Source organism: Uloborus diversus, chromosome 5, assembly GCF_026930045.1.
Source record: "Uloborus diversus isolate 005 chromosome 5, Udiv.v.3.1, whole genome shotgun sequence".
NCBI classification, from domain to species: domain Eukaryota; kingdom Metazoa; phylum Arthropoda; class Arachnida; order Araneae; family Uloboridae; genus Uloborus; species Uloborus diversus.
In genome coordinates this window covers 181,187,632-181,199,899 of record NC_072735.1, presented here as the reverse complement: position 1 = coordinate 181,199,899, position 12,268 = coordinate 181,187,632, and the positions used below count along the sequence as shown (strand labels likewise).

The 12,268-nt window shown below is 30.2% G+C and overlaps 1 protein-coding gene across 1 annotated transcript in view; it reads left to right on the top strand.

The window, feature by feature from the left end:
* Positions 1–515: 515 nt before the first annotated feature.
* LOC129221903 (glycylpeptide N-tetradecanoyltransferase 2-like) overlaps positions 516–12,268 on the top strand; it is a 33,259-nt gene continuing 21,506 nt past the window's right edge. Inside the window, exons 1-5 of the mRNA XM_054856279.1 lie at positions 516–692; positions 5,630–5,732; positions 7,677–7,824; positions 9,742–9,872; positions 10,905–10,996. Coding sequence (XP_054712254.1) covers positions 529–692; positions 5,630–5,732; positions 7,677–7,824; positions 9,742–9,872; positions 10,905–10,996 — 638 coding nt within the window. The 5' untranslated portion in view covers positions 516–528. The remainder of the gene's footprint in view (positions 693–5,629; positions 5,733–7,676; positions 7,825–9,741; positions 9,873–10,904; positions 10,997–12,268) is intronic.

Sequence of the window (12,268 nt, the reverse complement as noted above, 5' to 3'; positions counted from 1 at the left end):
CCACGAGCATATTTAACGTCGCCCAGTCCCCTTTAATGACGACGGTGGGTCTTCGACCAGCGGGGATCGAACCCGAGCCCCTCCGGCCCCGAGTCCAATGCCCTACCGATCAGGCTACCACGGCCCCTTGTTTTGTTTTGATTGATAGATTTAGAATGTGATTACGATTAAGGACCGTTTTCGGTGCAACAAAAAACAAAAATTATTTTCTGATAAAAGTTTTAAACAGGAATCATTGATTATTTTAGAATATGTTAAACAAATTACTAAGTAATAAGATGAAATGGAAAACTTAACCAGTTATAAAAGATATGAATAATGGTCTACTAAATTAGGAACTTTTTGAAGATATTCTACTCAATTAATCTCACTGCATTAATGTTTAATGTCTTACACTTGCTAAATATACTTCAAATTTCCATTCAGATCATTTTTAATCACATTTTTATGACAGTTAAAAAGTTCTAAAAAAAGTTTTTTTTCTAAATGGCATTACTTTTGCAATTATTGGAGTGAGTGACTACAAGCATGGCGGAAGAGGTTGTTGGTTCTGAAATTGATATTAAAGACCCAGCAGCTGAATGCCCTGAAAATGAACCCTTAGAAAGTCAACTTGATTCAAAATCAACAGAAAATGAACCAGATATTTTGAAGAATGAGAATGATTCCCACAAAGACAAAGATGGAAACTTGTAAGCTCATACAAAAAATTCGTGTTTAGATTCCTGGAACATAAAATGTACTCTATTTATGTTGTCTATTTACGTTTCCGGTTAACCTGTAATGTGATTATTATTTAGTGAATTGTATACATCATTGGAATTTCGAATTACCGGTACTGGTATTTAATTTCTGACTCATTCTAGAGAAGTTTTGTCATGGTCTTTTTAAAGAGAGATAAATTTGCTACAAGGGATAGAATGATGTTATAAAGCTTCTTTGGCTATACATTTGATCCTTTGGGCAAAGCTATGATTTTAAATCCGTGTTAGTGAATGTACATTGCAGTTTGCGCTATACTTTCAACGAAAATGAAAGCTGTAAATCCGGCCCGTCATTTAGGGAAACAATTGAACCACTCTGACTTTGAGAAGTCAATATTTCCATATATGTGGGCGTGGTTTTTGCTGCTTTTCGAGAAAATACGCCTTGATCCCCCCTAGAAAATTTTGAAATGACCGACCTGCTTTAAATTTTGGGTGTGTTGATAACTTGAATATTAAGAACCAACCGATAGATTGGCAAGGAATGGAATTCAAAATGCTTATACAGTGGCTCCCAAAAGTGTTTGTACACTTTGAAATTTTTTAGTAAAACCAAAATAACTCGAAACTGAATTCGAATATGAAGTCCAACATTTTTTCACATCATTTCTATGTCATTCTAAATACAACACATTGGTTTTTTCAAAATATTGGCGGATCTTCTTTTTGAAATGGGTCAGAAAACGAAGAGACAGAGAAATAACACGCCACAAAAGTCATCGTACACTCAAATATTTTCGTATAAATTGATGATTAAAATTATCATATGCCGTTTTATTAATATTTTCGCTTTGTGTTGACCCTTACAAGTCATTTGGCTTTAAATTTTGTTTATTGATTCCTTAATATTGTGCTTATTACTCTAAAATGGCTGGTATTCGTAAAAAACCGCAAACACCATTCAAAATTTGAATTTTTTCCCCACAGTAGTGGTAAATTGGTTTGAAATGTCTCTAAATTAGTTAATTTATTTGATTGTATTGTAAAGTGCTTGATAAAATGCTTTAAAGAAAGGAATCAGACCGAAAACAAGGTAAGAAAAGGTCAACCGGCAAAGTTGACAAAACGTGATAGGTGATTTAAAGTTAAAAAATTTATGAAAAATACACATTTGATTGCTGTAAAAGTTTCTGCAGAGTTCAATGAAACATTTTATATTTAATTTTCACCTAAAATTGTTTGCCAAGTTCTGTGATTAGCTGGATTAAATGGAACCTCTTCCCGCCGAAATTTCCTTGGTCGTGCGAAAAACAGAAAGCTTACGCTTTTCGTCGCAAAATCAATGATAAATAAGCTAAAAACGTTTTAGAATCACGTCTAACTTACAGATAAAAATTAATTCAACATTTTTGGTTAAATTGTTGCATAACTGTTAGTAGAAAAAAAAAAATAGGAACTTAATCTTAAGAACTTATTTGGATCAGTTAATCAGGACGGTGGAGGTGTTCTAGTGTGAGGGTGTATATCAGCATCAGGACTTGATAGTTTGTAATTTTTTGATGAAATAATGAATCATGCTGTTCCTTTAAATATTTTAAAAACCAATTTTGAACTCTTAACCAAAAATTTGGTTATTGGAATCAACTTTATTTTTTGTGAAGATAATGATAAGAAGCACAAGGTTTTCAACGTTTGCGTCTAGTGCCTCAAAAATTGTCCTAAAGTTTAGAAAATACCCCTGCAATCACCAGATTTTAACTTAATGTAACGTATTTAGAGATATCTGGAGGCTAGATTACGAAAATAGGGCTTTAAAACGAAAATAGAGCTAGAAACAGTAATATTCGAAGTGTGGTTGAACACTTACTCAGAAATTACGCAAAAAAAGAAAGAAAAATAATGAAATCTATTCCTAGACGTTTAAAAGGTATTATGAATACTGTATGATATTCTACTAATTAATAACTTAATCAAAAGTTAGATTATTCAATAAGATATAGACATTTTATAAAGTGTACGAAGACTTTTGTGAGATAAAATTTCCGACACTTTTTGGTTTTTGATTTTTAAAAAATTAAGTTTTAATATTTTTTAAAAACTTTTCATGTAGTTTTGTTAAAAAATGATCATAGATCTTATAATTAAATAATTGTTCCGAAATATTAATTCTAACTAATGGATTGGGGACTATTTCGTTCAAAGTCGTAGGTGTACGAAGACTTTTGGGAGCCACTGTATATGTTGAAAGTCGTTTGGAAAAACATTCAAGTAATTTTTTTCCTACCTTTGAAAGCTTAACAGCCTTCATTTGGAATGAATTGTCAAGTCTAATGATCTTCTGATACGGAAATGAAATAGATAAATATGTATAAAAAATAGGTTTGAGATAGAAATTCTCCCAACAATATTTGATCCCACTTAACTAGGAAGTTGTTAGTTATCTTACATTTCACAGAGCTTTGTATAATTTTTAAACTGCATTCAAAATAATGCTTAATACCTGAATATTAAAAAATAAACGAGAATAAATATTTACAAAAAAGTTTAACAGCATCTCTTTGTGCTAAAATATGGAGCTGTTTAAGAAGTAAACTTATGCCTTTATGCCGAAACATTGTAAGAAAAAAGACATTTTCCCTTTGAGAATAGGTTTTTTTTTTATACCCTTGAAACATATGTGCTTCACCATGTTTTTCCTCCTAATTTATATCTTTTCAGTTACTATCTGATCGATAGGTGTTAGTATAAGTAATAAATGTAATTATTATCAAGTGGTATAAAGTTTTAGCGCCAACAGGAAAAATTAAGATAAAAAAACATGATCAAAGCACTTCAGAACACAATATATATAAAAACAACAAAACCACTGCAAAAAACATTGCGAATATTTGCTTCAAAAATGCCAGAAACGTACACAAAGAAAAATTAATAGAAGGTATTTAAAATGCTTAAATTAACAAATTACTAAATTAAATTTACAAAAACGAGCACTCAGAGTGTACATATCGCATTTTTTTACCAGTTAGGAGAAGCAGAAGGAAATTTTCAGAAAACAATTAGAAACCATTGTGCTTAAATTAAAGAAAAAAATCTATTAGTCCAGTATTAATGATAAATTTAAATTCGATTAATTGCACATCAGTTCTCTGCTGGTGCATATTTGTAAGCAGCTTTACTCTACATGAAAATTCTAAAAAATCATTTAAAAAATTCTTATTGATTGCGAAGGTTTTAATTGGTTCAGATCTATTAAATTATTATGACCTTAACTGATATTTTTGAATATTTTAAATTTTAAAAAGAATTAATGTATGTACATGTTTACTGCTTACACACATGTTTATAAAATATATATGAATCGGTCATAAGGTCACCCAGCTTATAAGGTCAGTTTTGTGAAGTCCCGTGGGGTGACTTTATATCGAGGTCCGACTGTACTCTGTTTCCTTACAGGTAGCCAATTCCTAACCCAAAGTAAAACGTTTCCTCAAAACGTTTGAATACTTAAAAAAATTCAACGGCACACTCTCTCTCTCTGTTGTCATGCAACTTTTTTTCAATTAGTCAGCTTTGATTTCCAAATCATTGAGTGGTCTAACAAAAAAAACCTTTTTGTTTTAAATTCATCATTAAAACAGTTTAATTAAGTTTATATTTAATTCAAAACAATTAATTGTTCAGAACGAGTTAATTATAATGAAATTATAGTATTTGCATTATTTAACTGTTAATTTAAATTGTAATTATTAACTTGCATTAATTAACTTGACTGCAATAGCTAAACTGATATTTTTTTAGCATATTCTATCTTGTATTTTCATTCCTTTGATACAAACTACTATGTATCTAGATGTGATTTAATGAAAAGTAATATCTTTAAACGAGCAATTCTTGCGGGTATATATATATTTCTTATCTCGGAAACGGCTCTAATGATTTGGATGAAATTTTGGATTTAATTGTAGTTTTGCATTCTAAGTTCATCTACATCAGTGTTTTTTCTGTAAAAACGCGATTTTTTACAAAAAACAGTTTTTTAATATAAAGTCAAATTGAGTGAAGCCTTGAAGTAAACTGTGAGTTGACGCATTAGGCAGACGATTTGCAACCATAATAATGAAAATTTGTCTCTTCTCGCTTTAAAATTTTATACTTGCTTAGGGTGGCCAGGCTTGGCTGATATTGGCCACTTTGGCTAATTTCTAACACACTTGGCTAAAAACAAATTCAAAAGCATTATGTAACGCGATGTAAGCCTTTTTTTCTTTTTTAAGTGAAACTATTGCTTGACCATCCTATTTTATTTTATTTATTTATTTTCTTTTTACACTTCAAATAGTTTAACATGTTTTTTAAATCACGCATCTAAATTTTATTTCGAAGAAGTGTATGTCTTGAGATTGTTTATGTTTTGTTCAGACAGTTGTTATCATTTGTTGGAATGGTTTGTGGATCATCAGTTTTGATGGATATCATGCTGTATGTAGCATTTTCTGGCGTAAAAACTAAAAGTACTTATTCAAAAAGAAAATCTCGATTGGAATAAAATCGTGAAACGCATCATAGTATGAAAGGAAGTATTCGATTAAAAACCGATTTCACCCATTGCAAAACTAAGGTCAAAATATTTGAATTACTGACAAGAAAATTGCATAGTGGACACAAACGTAACAGATAGTTTAAAGCAAAATGTTGAGTTAATTACATTCAGAATCTTCTTTGTTTGGTACTTTAGTGTTATAAGAAGGTCGAGTACATAATGTTTTGTTAACGTGAAACTTTTCAAGTATATTTGGAAAAGTATTGAACCTTAAAAAACACAATTTGACCAAAAATAATTCTTTTAAAGCCGAGCGACACTCGGTCATCCAGGTACTGAAAAGTATTATGTGCCAAGTTGCTAATTTAACTTAATTTCGATTTAGACTACAGTCTGGTGATCAGCAGAAAAAAAACAAAAAGAAAAAAAAGAAGGGCAAGGAACCAGAAGTAGCTGATGTTGCCAATTCTTCCATTTCGGACTTGAGGGTAAGATAAATTTTTTCGTGTATATCAATGATTCTATAAGTAATTGCATAAGTATTCCATTAAATCTCTGAATGAAAACATCCCCCTTATAATTCTTATTAGTTGTCGTCGAATTGCTTAAAAATATTGAAATTAATAATCATTATGTAGAAAGCAATACTGAACAGCTGATTACTATCATCCAGAAATATTTTTAGCCATCAGTGTGAAGGTAAACTCAGCGCTCATGTGGAGGTTATTTGCCTGCAGCTCGATTATGACGGTTCCAGACTAATGAGTCAAAATAAGGGCGAAACTGCAGTTTCTGGATATTATAATAGAGCTTCTTGATATCTGGACGTGGTTATTGGGAAGGTTTAGGAAGCTTGAGGTTCCCCTGGAAACTTTCAGTGGAACCCCGAAACTGACTGAAAATTGATTAATAATTCCAGGTTTTTTAAAAAGTGCATTTTTAAAGTTTCTGTTTTGAGAAATATTGCTAAAACAAGATTTTGCTTCCATACCCAAATCTGAAACCACTCAAATATCTAAACGTGCATTGTGAGACCATGATAAATTTGAATTGCCCAACTGTAGAGCTACAATGTATCCATAGTATAGTGCTTTAAATTTATATGTGTTGGGATAAGGGGGGTGATAAAATTAGCTCTGAATTCTGATAAGCATATTTTAGAAATAATATTTGTAACTTTAGTGGTTTTTGTTTCTACGTGTGTAGAATGCCAAAAAACTCCCCCAAACGAGAAGCAAAAGGCTCCGAAAGGAAACCGAGCTTCCCCTAACTTCGGAGGTTAGTCGGGCCGTTTTCAGTATTGCTTTTAATTTTTTCATCAGCTCAAGCAATGGTGTAGTTGACTTGTATTGTCATCAGACTACTTAATTGTTTTTCTTAAATTGGCAGAAAACCAATGGAAATGTTCTTCAGTTTAAGACACTATAGGTCAAATGTGTAAAACAAATAGGAGGCAAGTTTCAAGTTCCTTTCCCCATACCTGACCCCTCTACCTTGAGTTCAGGAATTATGTGAATAACTTAGGCATTCTTCCCTAAGGCACTGAATCTTCCTATACCAAAACTTTTCAAATCCCAAGTTAATCTTGAGTTGAGGAAAAATCGCTACATCAACAGGGTCTTTGGTATTTGGAATGGTTTACCAGAAGCAGCTGTTGCTTTCAATGGAATGAATGCTTTAAAGCTTTTGATTTTCATTCTGGACTTATAAATTGAGTAGGAACAGTCTAGCTGGGCCTAAAAACCTGTTGGTGATCATCTGTTTTGTATTTGTATCAGTTATTAGCTAGATTAGTTTCACTTTCGATTAACCTGCACCGTAATACATTTAAGTACGAAAATCGAAAAAGCAAACTGCAAAAAATTTTAAATGTTCAGAAGTATGTGTTATAATAAAGAAATAAATCAACTTAAAAAAAAGAAAATCCGACACTAGTATATTAAAAGGCAGCGCACTCTTTTCTCTATTAAAAAAATAATAAAAGGAGTGCTGATGTGATTTACCATGACCTCAATGTCGATGAAAAGGGTCCATTCATGTAACATGATGATGGAGCAAATGCATTTAAGAGAGAGAAATAGAAATGCTACTTGAAACAATATACATCTGCTCCCCTTTCCCCCTCGCCCCCACTAACCTCTATCTTGTTTATTTTAATTGCAAAATTATGCATCAAGTTGTTGAACTTTCTCCCTTCAGCAGCAAAAAAAAAGTGAATTCTTTAAACATTCCTCCTAATGAAATATAAGAAAGTTTTTTAAATAATTTCACCGATTTAAGAAAATGCTTTTTTTAGTAGTTGTGTAATGCTATTTCATTGTTTGAGACAATTTTAAAAAACTTATTCCTCAACTCAATGATATGTACATTTTTTAATCGTACGTTTGTCTAATTTACTTGTTTTATGAAATAAACTATTCTTCCTCTTGTAGGCTCTTTCTGCAAGTAATTTACAAGAAATAAAAAAAGCTATGGAACTTATCAATTTAAATATGGTGCACCAAGGTCCAGCTAAAACTCACGAAGAAGCTGCTAGAAAACACTTTGAATTCTGGGATACACAACCGGTACCAAAAATAGGTATTTTGTTTATTATCTACCATTTCATGTGGTTGAACTGTTGATTCAGTACCAAAGTGAAACTTATCAGCTGTAAATGAATAGATTGTACACTGTTGGACTCTTATTAGGGGACGAACGTTTTCCCTTTTTTAAAAACTTACTGACAGAATGAGACTGAACAAAATAAAAGTTTTAATAGTTTTAACTAAGCACTGAATGAGTGAAATTCCTTCTAGGAAGATTCCAGCCAAAATTGCTTTTTATTTCTAATCATATCAGAGAAAAACTAATACTCTTTAATAATAATTTCTCAAGCAATCATTATAATTCTTGGTGTATATTTCCAATTATAAAACTTTTCTTGGATGGTAAAGTGCCCTACTCAATCTGTATTTAAAGACTAAATTGGAGACATATCCCCTTAGAGAAAAAAATCAGGCCTAAGAATATTAGCAACTTTTAGCCCTGCTTGTAGAAGCTGGGAGCATAAAGAAATGCTCTTTAATTTGAGTTGATTCTAAATTATGACTATGCATCAGTCGATAAAGAGTTTGGTACATGATCGCAGAAGTAGAAATGAAGGATGATGCCAAAGAAAAAAAAATAAATAAATACAAAACCTGTCACAACCTTTATCACCTCCAGTGCAACAGGGCCACAACTCAAAAAGAAATAAAAGTGACTAATCTGGGGTTACATGTACTTTTCAGAGTTCTTCAAGTACTTAAGTCATGTTTTTATTTGAATTAATTTTAAAATTATTCAAGGCAGTTCTAACAATAGCTAAAATTGATTCTACTGACAATTTCATAACTATTGCACAAAATTGTACACCCATGCAAGATTATGGTAATCCAAAATGTTATTTAGCCTCCAAGTAAATACACATGAAAATGAAAACTACATTTTAAATTGTTGGTAAAATATTTTTAGTGCTTCTCTTGAGAAAATAATAGATTTTTAGTTGTGTTCTTTTTACACTAAGCATGAGATTTGTTGTAACACTTAAAAGAGTTGAAACAAGAGGGAGCTTTCTTTATTCACTTCAGTTTTGTTTTACACGGCGTAAAACTGGTCTGTAAAAGTCAATAGAATTCAGCATTCTGCAAATAGGGCAGAATTTAGTCAATAAAATCAATATTTTCTTGCAAATTTACTGAATGGTTTATTTTAAGAAAAAATATTTCATTATTTTTTTCCGTTTTCCTTACAAACTTCGTAAAATGCCAAAAGAAAAAAAAAGGAGAAATTTCCAAATCTAATTTTTCCAACTTGGTAAAATCGCCATTACTTGAAAAAATAAAGCATGAGTCATCAGCAAAAGCCTCAAACAAACTAGAATTTCCAAAAAAAAAAAAAAAATATGAATTAAAATTGATTTTTAGGAAACCTTGCTTTTCAGAAGTTTATTAGGTATTATAAAATTGTTTTATTTTCTGTATGAAGTATTAATTTCTTTGAAAATAATGGTGATAATTTTACAACCTAATATTAAAATATTGTGTAAGCTAATCCTGCACTTGAAATTCACATGATACTCAAATCCTACACATTGCTTAGTCCCAATCTCTACTAATTTAAGAAATTTTATTGTAAATATTAATAATATTTATTTGTTAAAATTTAAAAAGTTGAGTGCAGTTTTTATATTGTACTTAATAAACTAAAGTTTATGCTATTAAATTTGTTTAAACCTTTAACATGCCGTTTCCTGTTCTCTATATTTTGCCACTTTCTCAAAGTTACCACCCCAGCAAATGCTTAGTTTTGCCTGCTGTTGTTAGTGTGTTCCTCCATGTTATTATCATTTCGAAAAAAAAATAAGGTGCCACTTCCTCTTGTAAGACCTCCTTTGTGGTGTAACCTATGTGTATTTCATACATGAGACTATTTAATATTTTGTATATCAAACTTTACTTGAAATATATTTTCCAGGGGATGAAATTAGTTCAACTGCAAATGAACCCATCGAGCCGGACAAGACGGCAGACGAAATTCGAAAGGAACCCTTCTCCCTACCTCAAGGCTTCCAGTGGGACACTTTGGATATTGAAGATCCTATTGTGGTAGGTCGTGCCCGTCTGACATTGATATTTGGTTAAATCGTTATTGATTGCATCAATGAATCTAGGGAATTGGAACCTTTTTTTTCCCCAATAACTTTAATGTGTCTTAATAAATCTTTTAGGCCGAGGATTGTTTATTTCATTGTGTTCTTGATGTGAATGATATTGGATTTTTTTAAAAATTATGTTTACAATATTTTCATTGAAAGTTAGTACTAGACAAGAATAAAGTGTTTTGAATATGAACATGATCGCACTTCTGCCCCGAACAGCATCAAACAAAAATCTGCTTCAGAAGTGTTATTTTGCATGCACGTGATTTTTTGTGTCATTTCAATCTTCAGATTAGCAGAATACCACAATTTTGGGTTTTACTTTTTAAAAAAGTTTTAAGACAAAAAAGACAGGAATGTATGAAAAAAACCTATGCTAGTTTTTGCTCCGCATTCTTTATATTGTATAATATTTAGTATACTATTTGTTATACTATTTGAAAATGTTAAGAATGTAGGAAGCCAATAACAAATGTTTAAACTCGTTTTTTTTTTCTTTTTTTTTTTTCAGAAATGTTTTTTTCACACATAAGTGAAATAAAGTTGTTTTCAGCGAACAATCTTTCTGCATCCTGCTCAAGAATTAAGTTTTATTTTCATTTTGGTGGGTAAAAATTTTTGTCCCTCCAAAGAGTTTTACCCCATGTCAGTTCAAAGAACCAAATCATCCAGAAATAATGCACCTAATGAGCAAAAAAGTTTTAATAATTGATTTCATAAGCAATAAAAAATAGTACTATTTCAAATGTGTACTTTTAAATGTTTTTAATGAATTTTAAAGATTTACTATATGTTTATATTTTATTCATAAATTGTTTGAACGCAATGTGGATATATAGTGTTGATGGTTTTGAGGGGATCCTGACCCTTCCTCTGTATCCATATTTGAAATATGTGTATTTGCCATATGTGTTGTTAATAGATAATTATTTATATAAGTTGGTTTGTACCTGTGTTGACTGTTATATTTTTATTTCAGTTGAATGAGCTTTATACTTTATTGAATGAAAATTATGTAGAAGATGATGATAATATGTTTAGGTTTGATTATTCACCTGGCTTCTTAAAATGGTAAGAATATTTTATGTTTGAGTTTGAGATACATGCAAAAGCTATAAATTTTTAAAATACAAATTTTGCCATCTCTTTTAAGTTCTTGAATCAGTTTTTTGAGTAGGTTAAAGAGCATTGAGTTCCTCTTACTGAATGCTATTTGTATTTGTTATTAAATGTTAAGTCTTGATCAAAACTAGCATTTATTCTGTATCAGAATATATTTCATGATAACAAAGAAGTTTGCATAGTACTAGAATAATGCTTAAAGAACTCGTAAAACATTTAAAAGAAAGTTTTAAGTTACTGCATTGGGTTTATCAATTTCATTTTTAGGATGTGTTTAAGAGAAAACACTAAAGAAACAAATTGTTCACAAAACAGATTTCCCTAAAAATTCTCTTCTCAAAAAAGTTCTTCGTAAAAGAGATCATTTCATCAAAAATTTTATTGAGGCATTAAACCTTTTATGATTATGATTTGTGCACTTTTAAAAGACCTTGAAAACTGCTTGAAATAAAAAGTTTCATTTTCAAGTGCTTGAAAAATGTCACAGCGTGTCTTTTAGTCTTTGAACTTAGTGATTTATTTTTAAAGTTTGACAAAAAAAACTTGTCAAAAGTTTATTTTCTATTGTATGTTGCAGTGTTTTGTTTTTGTACTTCTGAAATCAAACTTTTTTTCAGAAAAATCCAATTATTTTATATATATATTTTTTTTTAATCTGTGTTAAATTTAGTAGACTGAAGGAATTGACGTCTAGACTTCCACTTAACTAAATTTTCATTTAACAACTCATTTAATGAAAATTTTACCTTTGGAGCCTTGCTAACGTACTTTGCTGTTAATTTCATGTAGTGTTTGAAATTTTCGATCTTTTTGCACCTTATACATTTTTTATTATCTTGAAAGTTTGAAGCTATTTTCACATACGCTACCTTAAATCTGCTTGTTTTATGTTTTTCATTTTGGAAGGAAAACTAACTTGAAAAGTTTCCAGTACCTCTTTAATTATTTAATTATAAAATTTCAGAAATATATTTTATTATTTAATTTTTCTTTAGTTATTTTTTTTTTTTAATTTTGATAAGCTTTTGAAACATGTGTACGTTTTGTCATATTATTCTGAATAATTTTATATTTGAAGCTTATTCAAATTTTTTCTTTCACAATGTTACACCTGATAAAAAGCCTCTAACAGAATGTGTATTTTAAATGTGATCATGCATAAAAACAAAGTTATCAGTAAAATGAAAACATTGTTTAACTAGAAATGTTATTGAAGGTAAA